Source organism: Oncorhynchus mykiss, chromosome 26, assembly GCF_057628025.1.
Source record: "Oncorhynchus mykiss isolate SJ-2025 chromosome 26, ASM5762802v1, whole genome shotgun sequence".
Taxonomy (NCBI): Eukaryota; Metazoa; Chordata; class Actinopteri; order Salmoniformes; family Salmonidae; genus Oncorhynchus; species Oncorhynchus mykiss.
Window position 1 is genome coordinate 3,958,816 of NC_143047.1, and position 22,034 is coordinate 3,980,849.

General features: G+C 42.9%; 1 protein-coding gene across 1 annotated transcript in view; it reads left to right on the forward strand.

Moving 5' to 3' along the window:
• The window catches only part of wdr43 (WD repeat domain 43), a 37,967-nt gene that overhangs the window by 12,367 nt on the left and 3,566 nt on the right, over positions 1-22,034 (forward strand). Inside the window, exons 11-15 of the mRNA XM_021585701.3 lie at positions 1,439-1,576; positions 3,437-3,555; positions 3,850-3,913; positions 4,335-4,448; positions 11,122-11,185. Coding sequence (XP_021441376.1) covers positions 1,439-1,576; positions 3,437-3,555; positions 3,850-3,913; positions 4,335-4,448; positions 11,122-11,185 — 499 coding nt within the window. The remainder of the gene's footprint in view (positions 1-1,438; positions 1,577-3,436; positions 3,556-3,849; positions 3,914-4,334; positions 4,449-11,121; positions 11,186-22,034) is intronic.

Genomic DNA, 22,034 nt, shown 5'->3' on the forward strand with positions numbered 1-22,034 from the left:
TGGAAGTGGCGCAGGCAGGAGGGTACACATGCGGAGGGCTCCGCATAGGTCCGTATTGACATGATTGGTTGACGGTAGGTGGGGGCGGTTCATCCTGTCTAAACAATACTCACTGACAACATGAAGAACTTTGACCAAAGGTTATCAAAACAAGGCCCCATAAAATAAAACATCTTCATGACAGCTCGTGTAGGGATTCAGACACAAAAATGTGTTAGAACACCTGGAAAGAGATCGGGATTGCTTCCTGTTCAGGATAGGGCTGATTTTAAGGTTATACTACAAACCATTACATGGACTTGCTCCTACCCATCTCTCAGATTTAGTCCTGCCGTACATACAGTGCATTCGGAAAGTATTCGGACACTTTACTCAGTAATTTGTTGAAGCACCTTTGGCAGTGATTACAGCCAAAGAGTATGACGCTACAAGCTTGGCACACCTGTATTTGGAGAGTTTCTCCCATTCTTCTCTGCAGACCCTCTCAAGCTCTGTCTGGTTGGATGGGGAGCGCTGCTGCAATGTTTGCTGGTCTCTCCAGAGATGTTTGCTCGGGCTCACTTCCTGGACACTTCGAGACTTGTCCCAAAGCCACTTCTGCATTGTCTTGGCTGTGTGCTTCGGGTCGTTGTCATGTTGGAAGGTGAACCTTTGCCCCAGTCTGAGGTCATGAGCAGGTTTTCATCAAGGATCTTGGTACTTTGCTCTGTTCATCTTTTCCCCTCGATCCTAACTAATCTCCCAGTCCCTTCTGCTGAAAAACATCCCCCACAGCATGATGCTGCCACCATGCTTCACCATAGGGATGGTGCCAGGTTTCCTCTAGAATGCCAAGCATCACATCAGCCCAACAAGTTCAATCTTGGTTTTATCAGACCAGGGAATCTACACCTTTAAGTGTCTTCTGGCAAACTCTAAGCAGGCTGTCATGTGTTTTTTACTAAGGAGCGGTTCCTTAATAAAGTCATCATTCAACAAGACTCGTTTCAATGCTAATTTCTACATTGAAAAATACTGTAAACATTTTAGTTAAATGTTTTAATTGCGCGACTATGATCTCTTTGGTAAAAATGTCAATGAAGGAGACTTTAGTTAATTCTGAGGACCAGTTAATAAAACTGGTCCTCAGTAGTGCAGCTGGTAGAGCATTGCAAGCACCATGCTCTACCAACTGCACTACTTAGGACCAGTTTCTTTCATCATGCATGGTAGAATTGTTACTCTCTCAGTAGTAAATGCAATTGGACACCATGCTAAAGTTTCTGTCCACTCGCTTAAGGTTGAGCGCCGTCCTGTGCCTTACCCAGTCAATGGAGTGAATACATTGTAGCACAGCAAAAACAATACTGTATTTCTCTTCCCTCATCTGTCAGCTGCCAAGTTGCAACCCTCATTTAACTACGTTAACTCCACTGCTACTCATCCTTTTCTTCTTCAGATGTCTATAGAGGAGCGACTGGGCAAGATTGAGATGTCATCTGAAAAGGGTGTCAAGGGGGCCCCTTCTCTGCAGACCGACAACTTTGCGGTGCTGCTGGTGCAGGGCCTGGAGAGCAAGGACGCCAACATCCTCAATGTGAGTGTACCCTTTTTTTTGTATACAGTTCAAGTCGAAGTTTACATACACCTTAGCCAATTACATTTAAACTCAGTTTTTCACAGTTCCTGACATTTAATCTTAGTCTTAGGTCAGTTAGGATCACCACTTTATTTTACTGATGTGAAATGTCAGAATAATAGTGATTTATTTCGGCTTATGTCTTTCATCACATTCCCAGTGGGTCAGAAGTTTACATACACTCAATTAGTATTTGGTAGCATTGGGTCAAATGGGGTTTTGGGTAGCCTTCCACAAGCTTCCCACAATACGTTGGGTGAATTTTGGCCCATTCCTCCTGACAGCTGGTGTAACTGAGTCAGGAGCCTTCTTGCTCACATGCTTTTTCAGTTCATCCCACACATTTTCTGTAGGTTGAGGTCAGGGCTTGTTGATGCCCACTTCAATACCTTGACTTTGTTGTCCTTAAGCCATTTTGACACATCTTTGGAAGTATGATTGGGGTCATTGGAAGTCTAATTGGCATAATACTAAAATCCCATACAAATCTGTCAGCTAGTGATCTGAGTTTGTAGCTTCCGAACAGAAACACACACTTGGTATTCTCTCAACCAGCTTCACCTGGAATGTTTTCCAACAGTTTTGAAGCAGTTCTCACATGCTGAGTACTTGTTAGCTGCTTTTCCTTCACTCTGGGGTCCATCACATCCCAAACCATCTCAGTTGTGTTGACGTTGGGTGATTGTGGAGGCCATGGCCAAGCTTTTCTTGACATAATAAGGGCTATTCGGTAAACGACCAAGTCCAATCTTCTGTATACCACCCCTACCTTGTCACAACACAACTGATTGGCTCAAACGCATTAAGAAGTAAAATTCCACAAATTAACTTTAAGGCACACCTGTAAATTTAAAATGCAATCCAGGTGACTCCCTCATGATGCTGGTTGAGAGAATGCCAACTGTGCAAAGCTGTCAAGGCAAAGGGTGTCTACTATGAAGAATCTCAAATATAACATTTATTTTTATTTAACCTATTTTTTTGGTTACTACATGATTCCGTATGAGTTCATAGTTTTGATGTCTTCACGATTATTCTACAATGTAAAACATAGTAAAATGAAAGAACCCTTGAATGAGTGTTTTAAGCTTTTGGCCTTTACTCTACATGTTGGTGGTTCTGCTCAATCAATCAAATGTATTTATAAAGCTTTTCTTACATCAGTTGATGTCACAAAGTGCTGTACAGAAACCCAGCCTAAAACCACAAACGGCAAGCAATGCAGGCGTAGAAGCACGGTGGCTAGGAAAAACTCCTCAAGAGAGAAATTATTTAGAGGGCATACTTAAATTCACACCGGATAAGACAGGAGAAATACTCCAGATACAGACTGACCCTAGCACCCCGACGCCCAAATTAACGCAGCATGAAGACGAAGCTGAGGTCGGAGGGGTTGGGTATTAGACACCCTCTAGGACTCCCACAAGACTGGTATGAAGGCCCCCCTGTACCAGTCAAACATTAATGGGAGTAGATGGACACTGTTTACTGACCAAAATAAGTGGTTAAATACATGTCCAATTCCAAGGTGTCCTGACTTATCTCTCAGATATTGGCTAAATTGAGGGGGTGGGGCGCTGTCTGTTAAATGCTTTTGGCAGTAAGGCCAAATACATACACATTTGAAAAATATATGTATGTTTTAAAATTCATTATCAAGTAACATGATCCTTTGTTTGACTGTAAAACAATTCCTTAAATCTTAATAGTTTACTGGACAGTAAGATCCAAGACATCTCTGCCTCCTTATTGTAGTTGACATCAATTTAGAATTTAGTCTTTGTCTCTTCTGTCATTGGTCTCTCCTCCGCCCCACAGAAAGTGTTTCAGACCCGGAAGGACATGTTGATAAAGAAAACAGTTGCGCGGGTACCCCTCCCTGCCGTCTTGCCATTGGTGGAGGAGATCACCAAGAGAATGCAAGGGCATCCATACACGTAAGTGAACACCGTCGAATCTGTTATCAGATATGGTCAGATCTCAATATCGGCATTCGCATGATGAATTTTAATATTTCTCTACATTGATGCTAAAATTAAGAGTATCAATTTTGTTTTTTGTCAGGAATCTGTAATACCCATTTTGTTCACTATCTTTAGCTGTACATCAATCAATATTACCTTTTGAGCCGTTTTAGTCAAATCAATTGGTGTCATTTCTAAATCCCCAGATCTTGTTGCCTAAAGTGAACCTATCTGCACCCTTAACGCCTCTTCCCCTTTGTACTACAGGGCAGTGCTGATGGTGCGATGGCTCAAGGCTGTTCTCATGCAGCACACCTCCTACTTAGCCTCTGTGAGTTTATCTATGGGTGTCTTCGTGTAGCGCCTTAAAGCTTCAGGTCTAAAACATGGCTTGACCAGCAGAATGAATAGCAGCAATACAGTTACACTCTGCAGGTAGCCTAGTGGTTACAGCGTTGGGCCAGTAACAAAGGTTGCTGGATCAAATACTTGAGCCGACAATGTACAATCTGTCTTTCTGCCCTTGAGCAAGGCAGTTAACCCACTGTTCCCCGGTAGATCCCAGTAGCCCTCATATCATATGGTAGTTCAGTCTTGCGTTTTAAGCTTTGAATTCCATGCTCTTGAGAAATTAGTTAAACTCAGTGTTATTGACAGACTGACCGGGCCAACATTTAATCTTCATTTAAACAAATCCAAGGAATAATGCTATCATGCATACTAATTTATGTGTGTTCAATCCTCTGTACCAGTTGCCAGACCTGGTGTTTCAGCTGGGAGTATTGTACCACATGATTGAGAGTAGAGTCAAGATGTTCCACAAGCTGACCAAGCTGCACGGCAAGCTCTATCTGCTCATGACACAGGTACGTCTCAGCAGTTGTAGCAAAATAGTTAATCTTTCACAAATGTATTATTTGATTGCCAGTGCCATTCCCATTACTCTACACACAGATGGGTCCCGAAACTAGGCCCACTTATTCAAGGGCTGTGATTGATTGACCAGTTCATTCAGGTGTGTTAATGCTGGAATAACCCAAATAAGTATAACTGTTTGGGGGTACTCGAGTAGAGGTTTGGTGAAACTGTTTGAGATGGATGATTAGACAGTGAAGCCACTACTACCTTGTATCAAAAGCGACTGACCCTTTGATGGCCAGGTCATTGATAGTGCAGCAACAGTGAAGAGAGCTTTTCCCTGTTTGATGTGCCCTTTGTCCCTACCAAACCCTGGTTCTCAGGAAATCTCAAGTGTTATTACATACAGCCGTGAAGAGCTATTGGATATAAAAGCGATTACAACTTACCAACATTACGACCAGGAATATGTCTTTCCCGAAGGAAATCCTTTATTCGGACCACCTTCCACCTTGGACATGGGATCTTATCCCTGTGGCCTACTGCAGGAGAGGCAGACTAGCGGCCTACTGGTCAGACTCAGACCCCCTACTCCCGAGCATATTACTCGCCAAGGGCCAAACTCTAGATAACAAGGTGGATGAAATTAGGGCAAGAGTTGCCTTCTAGAGAGACATCAGAGATAGTAACATTGTTTCACGGAAACATGGCTCACTCGGGATATGTTAGAGCTGGTACAGCCACCGGGTTTCTTCATGCATCGCGCCGACAGAAACAATCATCTCTGGTAAGATGGGCGGGGTGCATACTTTGATTAACGACTCATGGTGTATCCACAACAACATACGGGAACTCAAGTCCTTTTGTTCCCCTGACCTAGAATTCATCACAATCAAATGCTGACCGTATTATCTACCAAGAGAATTCTCTTTGATCATAGTCACAACCGTGTTTATTCCCCCCCCAAAAGCAGATACCTCGTTGGCCCTGAAAGAACTTCACTGGACTGTATGTAAACTGGAAACCGTATCCTGAGACTGCATTTATTGTAGCTGGGGATTTTAACAAAGCTAACCTGAGAACGAGACATGCTGATAGAATTTAGGATATCGAATGCACGACACGGGCTGCTAGCATTCTGGATCATTGCTACTAGAACTTCTGCGATACATACAAAGCCCTCCCCCCGCCCTTCCTTCAGCTAATCTGACCATGACTCTATTTTGTTGCTCTCAGCCGTTAACCAGACTTAAAATAGGAAACACCTGTGCTCAGGTCTGTCCAACACTGGTCTGACCAATCGTATTACATGCTTCGGGATTGCTTCGATCACGTGGACTGGAATGTGTTCCGGATAGCCTGAGACAACATTGACGCATACGCTGACTCGGTGAGCGGGTTTATTAGCAAGTGCATCGGAGATGTCGTTCCTTCTGTGACCATTAAAATCTTCCCTAACCAGAAACTGTGGAATGATGGCCACATGTGAAAGTGCGAACCACTGCTTTTAGTCATGGCAAGATGACTGGAAACATGACCGAATACAGTGTAGCTATCCTCTCCAAGGCAATTGGACAAGCAAAACGTCAGTGTAGAGACGAAGTGGAGTCGCAATTCAACTGCTCAAACACGAGATGTATTAGGCAGGGTCTACAATCAATCACGGATTACAAAAAGAAAACCAGCCCCGTCGCCGACATCGTCTTGCTCCCAGACATATTAAACAACTTCTTTGCTCGCTTTGAGGACAATAGTGCCACTGACACAGCCCACTACCAAAGCCTGTGGGCTCTCCTACGTGGCCGACGTGAATAAAACATTTAAACTTGTTAACCCTCGCAAGGCTGCCATCCCAGACGTGTTCCTCAGCGCACGTGCAGACCAGCTGGCTGAATATGTCCATAAACACATCAATCAATCCCTATCCCATTCTGTTGTCCCTCCATGCTTTAAGGTGGCCACCATTGTTCCTGTTACCAAGAAAGCTAAGGTAACTGAACTGACTATAACCCCATTGCACACCTGTCATCATGAAGTGCTTTGAGAGACTTGTCAAGGAGCAATCATCTCCACCCTACCTGATACCCTAGACTCACTCCAATTTGCTTATCGCCCCAATAAGTTAACAGATTATAAAATCGCCATCACACTGCACTCTGCCCTATCCCATCTGAACAAGAGGAATACCTATGTAAGAATGCTGTTCATTGACTACAGCTCAGCATTTAACACCATAGTACCGTCAAATCTTCATTAAGCTTGAGACCCTGGGTCTCGAACCCGCCCTGTGCAACTGGGTCCTGGACTTTCTGACGGGCAGCCCCCAGGTGGTGGAGGTAGGAAACAACATCTCCACCCTGCTGATCCTCAACACTGGGGCCCCACAAGGGTGCGTTCTCAGCCCTCTCCTGTACTCACTCTTCACCCATGACTGCGTGGCCATGCACGCTTCCAACTCAAATCAAGTTTGTAGACACCACAGTGGTAGGCTTGATTACCAACAATGACAAGACGGTCTACAGGGAGGAGGTGAGGGCCCTCGGAGTGTGGTGTCAGGAAAATAACCTCACTCGACGTCAACAAATTAGATTATTGTGGATTTCAGGAACCAGCAGAGGGAGCACCCCCCCCCCCTATCCACATCGACGTGACAGCAGTGGAGAAGTGGGAGAAGTTAAGTTCCTCGGCCTTCACATCATGGACAACCTGAAATGGCCCACCCACACAGACAGCGTGGTGAATGCGCACCAGCACCTCTTCAACCTCGGGAGGTTGAAGAAATTTGGCTTGTCACCAGAAACACTTGCCAACTTATACAGATGCACAATCAAGAGCATCCTGTCGGGCTGTATCACCGCCTGGTACGGCAACTGCACCGCCCTCAACCGCAAGGCTCTCCAGAGGTTGGTGCGGTCTGCAAAATGTATCACCGGGGGCAAACTACCTGCCCTCCAGGACACCTTCAGCACCCAATGTCACAGGAAGACCAAAAGAATCAAGGACAACAACCACCCGGGCCACTGCCTGTTCATCCAGAAGGCGTGGTCAGTACAGGTGCATCAAAGCTGTGATCGAGAGACTGAAAAACAGCTTTTAGGCCATGAGACTGTTAAACAGCCATCACTAACAGACTCAAATCTCTGGCCACTTAAATAAAGGGATTACGTTAAATAACGCCACTTTAATAATGTTTACATATCCTACAGTGCTCATCTCATATGTGTATATACTGCTCTGTACCATCTACTTGCCTATGCCGCACGGCCATCGCTCATCCATATTTATATGCACATATTCTTATTCATCCCTTACATTTCTGTGTATTAGGTAGTGGTTGTGAATTTGTTAGATTACTTGTTAGATATTACTTCATGGTCTGAACTAGAAGTGCAAGCATTTCGCTACACTCGCATTAATCAGCCTGTCTCAGATTTTGAAATTATCTTTTACAGCGAAAGCAATACAAGCGTCTACGTTTATCGATAGCATAAGATTATGTACACTTAGCATCAGGAAGCTTGGTCACAAATCAGAAAAGCAATCAAATTAACAGTTTACCTTTGATGTTTTCACTCACGAGACTCCCAGTTAGACAGCAAATGTTCCATAAAGGTATTTTTTATATCCAAATACCTCCGTTAGTTTGGTGCATTATGCCCAGGAATCCACCGGAAATAGCGGTCACGACAACGCAGACAAATTCCAAATTAAATCCATAATGTCGACAAACATGGCAAACGTTTTTATAATCAATCCTCAAGGTGTTTCTCATATCTATTCGATAATATATAAACCGGGACAGTTGGCTTTTCACTAGGACCGGGAGGAACAATGCCTGCTTCTCTCTTTTGTGCAAAAATCACTCAAGAGCCCCCACCTGACCACTTACGTAATGTGGTTGTTCACGCTCATTCTTCAAAATAAAGGCCTGAAACTATGTCTAAAGTCTGTAGACACCTTAGGGAAGCCATAGAAAAAGGAATCCGGTTGATATCCCTTTCAATGGTCAATAGGGATGCATTGGAACACAGAGCTTTCAAAATAAGAGTCACTTCCTGATTGGATTTTTCTCAGGCTTTCACCTGCAATATCAGTTCTATTATACTCAGACAATATTTTTTACAGTTTTGGAAACTTTTGTTTTCTATCCTAAGCTGTCAATTATATGCATATTCTAGCATCTGGTCCTTAGAAATAGGCCGTTTACTTTTGGAACGTTATTTTTCCAAAAATAAATAGTGCCCCCTAGCTTCAAGAGGTTGAAGCTAGGTGGCACTATTTTCATATTGTCTGTGTATAACAGAACTGATATTGCAGGCGAAAGCCTATTAAAAATCCAATCAGGAAGTGACTCTTATTATGAAACCATTGTGTTCCTATGCACCCCTCTTGGCCATTGAAAGGGATATCAACCAGATTCCTATTTCTACGTATTCCCTAAGGTGTCCACAGCATTTTGACATAGTTTCACGCCTGCGTAAACGACTACATTTGCGTAAGTGGCCAGCTGAGGGCTCTCGAGTCATTCTTGCGTAAAAGACAGAGGTAGTCATTTTTCCTCTCGCTCCTACTGAAAAGCCAATTGTTCCGGTTGATATATTATCGAATAGATATTTGAAAAACACCTTGAGGATTGATTATAGAAAACTTTGCCATGTTTGTCGATTATTATGGATATAATTTTGATTTGTTTTTGCCGTTGTGACCGCTATTTCCGGTGGATTTCTCAACATAACGTGATCAACAAACTGAGGTATTTTGGGTATAAAAAATCTTTATTGAACAAAAGGAACATTTGCTGTCTAACTGGGAGTCTCGTGAGTGAAAACATCCGAAGCTCATCAAAGGTAAATTATTAATTTGATTGTTTTTCTGATTTTCGTGACCAAGCTTCCTGCTGCTAGCTGGACATAATGCTAGGCTATCGATAAACTTACACATGCTTGTCTTGCTTTGGCCCTAACGCATAATTTCAAAATCTGAGATGACAGGGTGATTAACAAAAGGCTAAGCTGTCTTTCACTATTTCACTTGTGATTTCATGAATCTTAATTATTTTCTAGTAATATTTTTGACCGTTGCGCTATGCTAATTGGTGTAGTTGATGACAATTCTCCCAGATCCAGAATGGGTAGTTCCAAGTGGTTGTTTAACACCTGCTACAGTTGACAGTGCTTGTCAGAGAGGGAAAAAAAACACGCTGAGGTGTAAGGAAATGCATGTAAAGCTCAGAGACAGGATTGTGGAAGGGTACCAAAAAATGTATGCAGCTTTCAAGGTCCCCAAGAACAGTGGTCTCATAATTTTTAAATGGAAGTTTGAAGCCACCAAGACTCTAGCTAGAACGGGTGAATGGACAAGGTCAGTTAGGTGACTAAGAACCCGATGGTCACTCTTACAAAGCTCCAGAGTTCCTCTGGAGATTGGAGAATGTTCCAGAAGGACGACCATCTTTGTAGCACTCCTACATTCAGTCCTTTATGGTAGTGGCCAGACTGAAGCCACTCCTCGGTAAAAAAAGCACATGACAGCCTGCTCTGAGTTTGCCGGAAGGCACCTAAAGTACTCTGACCGCGAGAAACAAGATTCTTTGGTCTGATGAAACCCAGATTGAACTCGCCGGAATGCCAAGCGTCACGTCTGAAGGAAACCTGGCACCATCCCGATGGTGAAGCGTGGTGGTTCATCTTCCAACAGGACAACGACCCTAAGCACACACTTCTGAGAAGTCTGTGTCCTGGACTTGGGCCCGATCGAACATCTAGGTAGACCTGAAAATAGCTGTGCAGCAACGCTCCCCATCCAACCTGACAGAGCTTTGAGGGTCTGCAGAGAAGAATGAGAGAAACTCTCCCAAATACAGGTGTGCTGAGTTTGTGGTGTCATACCCAAGAAGATGCAAGGCTGTAGTCACTGCCAATGGCGCTTCAACAAAGTACTGAGTAAAGGGTCTGAGTACTTATGTAAATATTTCAATTACTACAGCTAACATTTCTGAACCTGTTTTTAGCTTTGTTATGGGGTATTGTGTGTGAATTGAGGTGGGGGAATTTTTTTTAAATCAATTTTATAACATGGCAGTAATGTAACAATGTGTAGAAAGTCAAGGGGTCTGAATGCACTGTTTGGACATTGTTGTGGGGACTTGCTTCCATTAAGCCATAAGCATTAGTGATTGGGAGCACTGATGTGGGGAGACTAGGCTTGGTTCGCAGTTGGCGTTCCAATTTCTACAAAAGCTGTTCGAATGGGGTTGAGGTCATGGCAAATGGCACACCGATCTCGTCGACGTACGTATGTATATATGTATCTTGCTTTGTGCATGAGGGCGTTGTCATGCTGAAACCTAAAAGGGCCTTCCCCAAACTGTTGCTACAAAGTTGGAAGCACAATTGTCTAGAATATCATTGTATGCTGTAGTTTTCCTGGCTTGTGTGTGGCTGCTCAGCCATGAAACCCATTTCATGAAGCTCCCGAAGAACCGTTCTTGTACTTATGTTGCTTCGAGGTAGTTTGTTACTAAGTAGTGATTGTTGCAACCAAGGACAGATTTTTACGCGCGTTGGTCCCGTTCTGGTGAGCTTTTATGGCCTACCAGTTTGTGGCTGAGCCGCTGTTGCTGCTAGGTGTTTCCCCACTTGTGTCAACCGCTGCCTTTAAATAATTTCTTCCCTCCACCAGGTGGTGACAAGCGGCAACGAAGTCAAAGACGTGGACCACACGGCCAAGCTTGTCTATGAAGAGGGTAACGGCCACACTGCCCACTTTGTTTCTTTTTTAATATTCATTTTCTCTTCACACATTCATTATCACACTGCATTTCAGCTCTCTTAAAATCGGACATGTTGGCTGGATTCACAATGAGTGTAGCTTTAATTGAGTATCTTACATGTGGGATTTAATGAAAGTTTGAATTTATTATTTTTTTTTAAAAATTTGCCGCGCTTCATTTTCCCTGTTTTTGTTTTTGCCCAAGTGGGACGCAACCTTCCCCTAGCCTCGAGGTTAAATGCTTTTCGGTGAAAGCATAAGGAGCTATTATTTGATCACAGCACAGTAGTAAACAAAAGGTAGCATATTTCAACCCTGCAGGCGCTACACAACGCAGAAATAAAATATAAAACATACCTTATATTTGACGAGCTTCTTTTGTTGGCACTTCAATATGTCCCATAAACATCACAATTGGTCCTTTTGCTCGATTAATTCCGTCCATATATATCCAAAATGTCCATTTATTTGGTGTTTGATCCAGAAAAAAAACACTTCCAATTTGAGCAAAGTCAGTACAAAACATCTCAAAAGTTCACTGTAAACTTTGCCAAAACTTTTCAAAATACTTTTGTAATACAACTTTAGATATTTTTAAACGTTAATAATCGATCAAATTGAAGACTGGACTGTCAGTTTCCTCTCGTCCTCTATTGAAAACAAATGCTACTTTTCAAGTCTTGGCCAACTCTCAACAGCGTTACGCTTTTCCAGGATGGCTGTACTTAATTGCACAAAGGAATAACCTCAAATTCCAAAGACTGGTGACATCCAGTGGAAGTGGTAGGAACTGCAAACAAGTGCCTAAGAAATATTGTTTCCCGTGAGAACCCATTGAACAGACAGCGACCTCAAAAATAAATAATTCTGAATGGTTAGTCCTCGGGTTTTGCCTGCTACAAGTTCTGTTATACTCAGACATGATTCAAACCCTTTTAGAAACTTCAGAATGTTTTCTATCCAAATCTACTAATATGCATATCTTCTATTCTTGGCATGAGTAGCAGGAAGTTGAAATTGGGCATGCTATTTATCCTAAAGTGAAAATGCTGCCCCCTGTCCCAAAGAGTTTAGCAAGGAAAAGATGCTGGCTCAAATAGAAGCCTTTCTCTAACCACCTGTTTCCAGTGTTTTAAGCAAATAAACGCTGTGGCTATTAATGGAAGGTTTACGGTAATGGATTGACGCCAATGGTAGAGATATTGTATTTGATATACGCAAAGGATCTCATCTGAATAAGCGATCTCTTTTACAGTACAATGATGCATTGTTATTCCTAGCTCATTATCTACTCAAATTGCTGATACCGGGTGACTGACGCCACAGTTCAATTCAATGCCCCCCACAATTATTTTCAGTAAACAACACTTGACCCGGTCTCTAATTATAGCGCTGTATAAAATGGTTTATTGAACTGCATGGGAAGTATATTCATGACTTAACTTGATTTAAGTCGACTAACTCAGCAATAATCTGTCTTCTTGGTAAGGGAAGACCCCCATGAAATGAAGAGAAATTAATGGCAACTTATTTCCATTGGGCGAAACAATCGCAAATACCACTCAAATGGACGGCAGTTCATCAAAACCATACTGCAACCAGAACATTGTAAACGCCAAGTGTAATAAACCCAAAATCCCATAGGGTGTGAGCGTGCTTCTGTAGATTATAGTATGGGAAATGGTCTCAAAGTCAAGTCCCAAGGGTGAAATTGTCTATACATATGTTGTAACATGGACATTGGACATTTGTCTTTTATTGATTTTGTCCATAAGGCTCATGTTTTTTCCATTTGCCATATGATCATAGGAAGTCGGCTTCCAAACCAAAAAGTCAGTGAACATTTCCAACTGGCGCATATACTGACCAAATCATATCACTATCTTAAGCCCTCAATCAACCTAGGTCTATTTCATGTTTGATCATAAGAAGTAAGAATTTCTCGGATGTTGATTCACCATGTCCAATTTATATTTGGTTGTCCTTATGGATATGCAATGGACACAGTCAACTTGCAGAAGAGCATGTTCACACTGACAATATAGCATATGTGTACTGGACACTGACCAATCACTATGATTCCAGCCTGTCCATTTGGTGATGGAAAATCCCTCATTAAATACATTGGAAATGTGCAATGTCTTCCAATGGGTATTTACCAACACAAATTGGACATGCTCTAATATACTGCAGAAATGACCAATTGACTAGCTCGTTGAACTCGGGAAGGCCGAGCAGTTATAGTGGGTCCTCTCCATCGCTCGTTGGTGTTGATTTCAGCCTGTCCATTTGGCCATGGTAAATCCCCCATTTTAAATACATTGGAAATGGACACTGTACATTTTATATTGAAAATGGGCAATGTCAATATATTATACAGCCAGCGTCCATCAGTCAATAAGATATCATTCTGACACCAAACTGATACATACTGACATCAAACCTACTTGGTCCAAGTCTTTTAGAAGCCAAGTATCACATTTCAGAGCGGGCCTAAAATTCACAGCGCCTTCTGTTTAAACCATAATAATGTAAAAACGCGTTACATTCTAGCTGCGGGTCCAGTTCTGACATGTGCAGGCCTAGCTGAGGTGGCCCTGTATCCTGAGTTTCGGCTTGATCGCTCATTCGGAGCAGTGACCTTAATTAGTGCTGAAAATTCACCTTTTCCGGGCATTGCTAAGGGGTCCCTTAATGAGCTATCAGACAAACTTTAGGGTCTCTCTATGGGCCAAGGTGATTTTCAATGCACCTAGTCTTGTGACTCTGGGACTTTTGAAAGTGTTGTCATTTTTGCGATTTTCAAAATGAATTCAAGTCATTGCAAATGGATGAGGCTGGCTGTTGGCCTGAACCTTCTAGAGCCACAACTCAACGTGCACTACCGACTTAACCGACTTGCCAAGTTAAAGTAAATTATATTGCCAACTTAAATTGACAGAGTGAGAAGGAAGCCTAAACAGAATACACATATTCCAAAACATGCATCCTGTGCATCAAGAAGTTAAGAACAAAATGTTAATTACAATGACGGCCAAAGGGCCTCCTACGGTGGCTGGGATTAAAATGTAAATATTGGATGTAACGCACCACGATGAGACAACACTACATAAAGAGATCTAAGACGACACCATAGCAAGGCAGCAACACATGACAACACAGCATGGTAGCAGCACAAAACATGGTACAAACATTATTGGGCACAGACAACAGCACAAAGGGCAAGAAGGTAGTAGACATGTTGATCCATCTTCAGTTCTATCACAGCCATTACTGTTTTAAAGTCCAATTTGGCCTCATGGTAAAATTCCTTAGTGCTTTCCTTCCTCTCCGGCAACTGAGTTAGGAAAGATGCCTGTATCTTTGTAGTGACTTGGTTTATTGACCCACCATCCAAGTGGAATTAGTAACTTAACCATGTCTGATTTTTATTTTTTGCCCATCTACCAATAGGTGCCCTTTGCAAGGCATTGGAAAACCTCCCTGGATTTTGTGGTTGTAGTGAAATTGTGTGAAATTCCCTGCTTCACTAAGGGATCTTACAGATCATTTTGTGAGGTACAGAGATGAGGTAGTCATTCAAATCATGTTAAATACTATTGCACACAGTGAGTCCATGCAACTTGTGATTTGTTACGATAACAATCATGAATTTATTTAGGCTTGCCATAACGAAGGGGTTGATTGACTTTGTATTTCATTTGTAATGTGTTAACATAATTCCCCTTTCACATTATGGTGTATTGTGAGAGCCAGTGACAATCTAAATGTAATCCATTTTAAATTGTCGAACAAGTGATAGTGTCAATACTTCCTGAAGGCCTTGTATTAATACATTACTAGCTCAAACTTAATCTGCGCAAATGTTAATTAGTGGGTGATGGTTAACAAATTCAGCACCAAAGTGGGGTAGACAAACTGCTACATTGCCCCCTCTAATGTGGTGGTAGATCCCTAGTCTCCTTATAGCTTAGCTCCAGTGCCTTTACACCATAGACATGCAATACACACACCTGACAGATCGAGCTCATGCACTCCTTCAGCAGCAGATTGTAATTTCCAATGCATGTGTTTCTACAGATGTGTATTCAAATCAATCAAATTTATTTTATATAGCCCTTCGTACATCAGCTGATATCTCAAAGTGCTGTACAGAAACCCAGCCTAAAACCCCAAACAGCAAGCAATGCAGGTGAAGAAGCACGGTGGCTAGGAAAAACTCCCTAGAAAGGCCAAAACCTAGGAAGAAACCTAGAGAGGAACCAGGCTATGTGGGGTGGCCAGTCCTCTTCTGGCTGTGCCGGGTGGAGATTATAACAAAACATGGTCAAGATGTTCAAATGTTCATAAATGACCAGCATGGTCGAATAATAATAAGGCAGAACAGTTGAAACTGGAGCAGCAGCACAGTCAGGTGGACTGGGGACAGCAAGGAGTCATCATGTCAGGTATTCCTGGGGCATGGTCCTAGGGCTCAGGTCCTCCGAGAGAGAGAAAGAAAGAGAGAATTAGAGAGAGCATATGTGGGATGGCCAGTCCTCTTCTGGCTGTGCCGGGTGGAGATTATAACAGAACATGGCCAAGATGTTCAAATGTTCATAAATGATCAGCATGGTCGAATAATAATAAGGCAGAACAGTTGAAACTGGAGCAGCAGCACAGCCAGGTGGACTGGGGACAGCAAGGAGTCATCATGTCAGGTAGTCCTGGGGCATGGTCCTAGGGCTCAGGTCCTCCGAGAGAGAGAAAGAGAGAAGGAGAGAATTAGAGAACGCACACTTAGATTCACACAGGACACCGAATAGGACAGGAGAAGTACTCCAGATATAACAAACTGACCCTAGCCCCCCGACACATAAACTACTGCAGCATAAATACTGGAGGCTGAGACAGGAGGGGTCAGGAGACACTGTGGCCCACTCCGAGGACACCCCCGGACAGGGCCAAACAGGAAGGATATAACCCCACCCACTTTGCCAAAGCACAGCCCCCACACCACTAGAGGGATATCTTCAACCACCAACTTACCATCCTGAGACAAGGCTGAGTATAGCCCACAAAGACCTCCGCCACGGCACAACTTAAGGGAGGAGGGGGGGGGGGGGGGCGCCAACCCAGACAGGATGACCACATCAGTGACTCAACCCACTCAGGTGACGCACCTCCTCCAGGGACGGCATGAGAGAGCCCCAGTAAAGCCAGTGACTCAGCCCCTGTAATAGGGTTAGAGGCAGAGAATCCCAGTGGAAAGAGGGGAACCGGCCAGGCAGAGACAGCAAGGGTGGTTCGTTGCTCCAGAGCCTTTCCGTTCACCCTCCCACTCCTGGGCCAGACTACACTCAATCATATGACCCACTGAAGAGATGAGTCTTCAGTAGAGACTTAAAGGTTGAGACCGAGTTTGCGTCTCTGACATGGGTAGGCAGACCGTTCCATAAAAATGGAGCTCTATAGGAGAAAGCCCTGCCTCCAGCTGTTTGCTTAAAAATTCTAGGGACAATTAGGAGGCCTGCGTCTTGTGACCGTAGCGTACGTGTAGGTATGTACGGCAGGACCAAATCAGAGAGATAGATAGGAGCAAGCCCATGTAATGCTTTGTAGGTTAGCAGTAAAACCTTGAAATCAGCCCTTGCTTTGACAGGAAGCCAGTGTAGAGAGGCTAGCACTGGAGTAATATGATCAAATTTTTTGGTTCTAGTCAGGATTCTAGCAGCCGTATTTAGCACTAACTGAAGTTTATTTAGTGCTTTATCCGGGTAGCCGGAAAGTAGAGCATTGCAGTAGTCTAACCTGGAAGTGACAAAAGCATGGATTAATTTTTCTGCATCATTTTTGGACAGAAAGTTCCTGATTTTTGCAATGTTACGTAGATGGAAAAAAGCTGTCCTTGAAATGGTCTTGATATGTTCTTCAAAAGAGAGATCAGGGTCCAGAGTAACGCCGAGGTCCTTCACAGTTTTATTTGAGACGACTGTACAACCATTAAGATTAATTGTCAGATTCAACAGAAGATCTCTTTGTTTCTTGGGACCTAGAACAAGCATCTCTGTTTTGTCCGAGTTTAAAAGTAGAAAGTTTGCAGCCATCCACTTCCTTATGTCTGAAACACATTCTTCTAGCAAGGGCAATTTTGGGGCTTCACCATGTTTAATTGAAATGTACAGCTGTGTGTCATCTGCATAGCAGTGAAAGTTAACATTATGTTTTCGAATAACATCCCCAAGAGGTAAAATATATAGTGAAAACAATAGTGGTTCTAAAACGGAACCTTGAGGAACACCGAAATTTACAGTTGATTTGTCAGAGGACAGACCATTCACAGAGACAAACTGATATCTTTCCGACAGATAAGATCTAAACCAGGCCAGAACTTGTCCGTGTAGACCAATTTGGGTTTCCAATCTCTCCAAAAGAATGTGGTGATCGATGGTATCAAAAGCAGCACTAAGGTCTAGGAGCACGAGGACAGATGCAGAGCCTCGGTCCGATGCCATTAAAATGTCATTTACCACCTTCACAAGTGCCGTCTCAGTGCTATGATGGGGTCTAAAACCAGACTGAAGCATTTCGTATACATTGTTTGTCTTCAGGAAGGCAGTGAGTTGTTGCGCAACAGCCTTTTCTAAAATTTTTGAGAGGAATGGAAGATTCGATATAGGCCGATAGTTTTTTATATTTTCTGGGTCAAGGTTTGGCTTTTTCAAGAGAGGCTTTATTACTGCCACTTTTAGTGAGTTTGGTACACATCCGGTGGATAGAGAGCCGTTTATTATGTTCAACATAGTAGGGCCAAGCACAGGAAGCAGCTCTTTCAGTAGTTTAGTTGGAATAGGGTCCAGTATGCAGCTTGAAGGTTTAGAGGCCATGATTATTTTCATCATTGTGTCAAGAGATATAGTACTAAAACACTTGAGTGTCTCTCTTGATCCTAGGTCCTGGCAGAGTTGTGCAGACTCAGGACAACTGAGCTTTGAAGGAATACGCAGATTTAAGGAAGAGTCCGTAATTTGCTTTCTAATAATCATAATCTTTTCCTCAAAGAAGTTCATGAATTTATCACTGCTAAAGTGAAAGTCATCCTCTCTTGGGGAATGCTGCTTTTCAGTTAGCTTTGCGACAGTATCAAAAAGGAATTTCGGATTGTTCTTATTTTCCTCAATTAAGTTAGAAAAATAGGATGATCGAGCAGCAGTAAGGGCTCTTCGGTACTGCACAGTACTGTCTTTCCAAGCTAGTCGGAAGACTTCCAGTTTGGTGTGGCGCCATTTCCGTTCCAATTTTCTGGAAGCTTGCTTCAGAGCTCGGGTATTTTCTGTGTACCAGGGAGCTAGTTTCTTATGAGAAATGTTTTTAGTTTTTAGGGGTGCAACTGCATCTAGGGTATTGCGCAAGGTTAAGTTGAGTTCCTCAGTTAGGTGGTTAACTGATTTTTGTCCTCTGACGTCCTTGGGTAGGCAGAAGGAGTCTGGAAGGACATCAAGGAATCTTTGTATTGAAACGTCTTGTAAAGGGAAAGCAGATGCACATCCCTAATGGCATAGTTTGTGTAGGGAAATAATTGGTACGGTTTGTTGCTGCCGATTGGTGCTCCGGAGCTGGGCGCCTCTGAGATGGCTCACTGAGATGACTTCTCTTAACTGAGTGTCCCTCTTAGTGTGCCATAGGACATATTTATCTACCACCCTGCTATCAGATTAGGGGTAGGGACAATTTATGCTTTTTGTCTGAAAAATAGGAGTGGCAATATCGTTCGCTATTATCCTCAGCAGTTTTCCATCCTAGTTGTCAGATCCCGATGGCTTGTCATTGTCTATCAACAATCACTTTATGGGAATTAAATTAGTGCTTGTCTTTAATTTGGTCAGATATACTTATACTTAGATGTGTAGTGTCAGTGTTTGTTGCTGGCATGTCATGCGTCATTGCTAATATTGCCAAATACTTTAATGCGTGTTTCTTTGATCAGTCGGTTTTGTGATGAATGAGCCATCATTCAATGAATGAGCGGAGTTTGCCTTTATTCCCAAATGTCATTGTAGGTGCTCCAAAGCTCTTTACTATGTTTGTTTCAGTGTCGTTTTTATTCAGTTTAGTCTCATGATTTTTCAATTTGCAATACATTTGCCAATTGGTTATGCATCCAGACTAATTTGCCATTCCTTTTGCCTCATCCCTCTCAACCATACCATTTTATTTGTTTAATTCTTCATCAGTCCACAGGGTATTGACAGTCATTTTCTTAATGGGCCCATGCTTATTGACTGGGTTAAGCCATTTCAGAAATGTGCAGCGTCTGTTTGCTCCCCTTCCCATGGACCAAGAAATATTATTTTCAACAATGTAGCAATGACTACATAACTTATTGTGTGACATCTTATACACTGTTAGGTCCAGCCTTTGGATCTTTGGTTTTCCTAGATATGACTACTATATTGTGATCACTACATCCGATGGATGTGGATACTGCTTTCCAGAACATTTCTGCAGCATTGGTGAAGATGTGATTTAACACACGTTTTCATTCCTGTGCTGTTTGTAACTACCCTCGTAGGTTGCAGCCACTAGTTAGTTTGAAGCTTTATGAGTGGGAAGCTTGATGAAAGCCAGTCAGTATTTAAGTCACCCAGAACATGTCTATCACATTCATTTATCAAGAATTTCACGTTATTCGGATACTGACTGTTGGCACTTGGTGGTCTATAGTAGCGTTTCACAGAAGGGGCTTTATGTGCGGCAGATTAACCTGTAGCTGTGTTACTTCAACAGTACTTAACATAAAATCCTCTAAGCCTTCTAGGAATGTGGTTCTGAATATTAACCGCAACACCTCCACTCGTGTTTCTGTCTTCTGTAAATGTTATAACCTTGAATTGCTACCACTATCATCAAAGGTTTTGTATAATTGTGTTTCGGCGGTAGTCAGAAAATGAATGATCTGCTACTAGCACATGAATAATTTCATGAACCTTGTGTTAACGTGGGCTATTTTGAGCACTTCTGGGATGCTTGCTTGTGTTCATTGCTTTACTGGGAAGCTTAGCAGAAGTTGATATTCTCATGTTATTTATGTCAGTGTTGGGTGAGCAGCATAGTGGACTTCCTACTAGGGCACACCGCCTCAGTGCTAACAGCATAAATATGGTTCATAGGAGTGTGATTGCTGCGTGCAATAGCTGTAGGCTCAGCAGAGGCATTCAGGGGGTTGTTAGAGGGGCATAAATTAGGTTACTTACGTTGTCTTATATACATGTGCTAAAGCGTTATGGCGTCACAATGGTAGCGATTAGCTGAGCTGGACTTGGGTCATTGACAAAGTCATTGTCTCAAACACAGCCTTATAATGCACGAACGCCGTCCAGCCACCAGCGTAGAAAAGCAACTCTTTCACTCTGCGTTTTCCAAATTTCTTACATAGGCTGGCAACCTGCGTGATCAAGGAAGCCACAAGCTTATAATCATTGGCAGGCAAACAATTGCTGCATTGGGGCTCTTAAGTCCCAAAATAAAGTGTAGTAGTTACAGCGGTGGAACTGTTCAGTTACTTCTCCAGACGGAGTGCTCCGTTGCAAAACATCTGGCTAACTTAGGTAACTTGATGGCTAGCAGTTCGGCTAGGTTAGCGGCTCTGTCAACCTGTCAGTTAAGCGGGATTCTGGGACGAGAAATGGAGGTCCTAGTGTTTAACAGCTAATCACGTCACGGAATCCATACAAAAACAAGTTTGGTGTTTTGGTTATGTTTAAGTCATAGGTTGAGTTAGCCAAAAGGCACCTAAAGGACAGACAATATGAATGCCAAGCGTCACATCTGGAGGATACCTGGCATGGTTGTGGCAGCAGCATGCTGTGGGGTTGTTTTTCAGCGGCAGGGACTGGGAGACTAGTCAGGATCGAGGGAAAGATGAACGGAGCAAAGTACAGATCCTTAATGAAAACCTGCTCCAGAGCGCTCAGGACCTCAGATTGGGGCGAAGGTTTACCTTCCAACAGGACCATGACCCTAAGCACACAGCCAAGACAATGCAGAAGTGGCTTTGGGACAAGCCCCTGAATGTCCTTCAATGGCCCAGCCATAGCCAGGACTTGAACCCGATTTGAACATCTCTGGAAAGACCTGAAAATAGCTGCGCAGCCATGCTCCCCATCCAACCTGACAGAGCTTGAGAGGATCTGCAGAGAATGGGAGAAACTCCCCAAATACAGGTGTGCCAAGCTTGTGTCATACTCAAGATGACGCACGGCTGTAATCGCTGCCAAAGGTGCTTTAACCTCTAGTGACACCCCATCCCGTGAACGGGACCGTTGTCATCTGACACTAATTAGCTTAACGCAACGGACATAAATATTACTAGAAAATATTCCTATTCATGAAAATCACAAGTGAAATATTTTGAGACACAGCTTAGCCTTTTGTTAATCACCCTGTCATCTCAGATTTTCTAAATATGCTTTACAGCCAAAGCTAGACAAGCATTTGTGTAAGTTTATCGATAGCCTAGCATAGCATTTTGTCCAGCTAGCTGCAGGTAACTTGGTCACGGAAATCAGAAAAGCAATCAAATTAAATCGTTTACCTTTGAGCTTCGGATGTTTTCACTCACGAGACTCCCAGTTAGATAGCCAATGTTCCTTTCCCCAAATATTTTTGTAGGCGAAATGGCGCCGTTTGTTGTTCACGTTTGGCTGAGAAATCATCTGGAAATTGCAGTCACAAACTGCTAAAAATATTCCATATTAGCTCCATAATATCGACAGAAACATGGCAAACGTTGTTTATAATCAATCCTCAAGGTGTTTGGGAACAGTTGGAAACTTTAGTGTTTT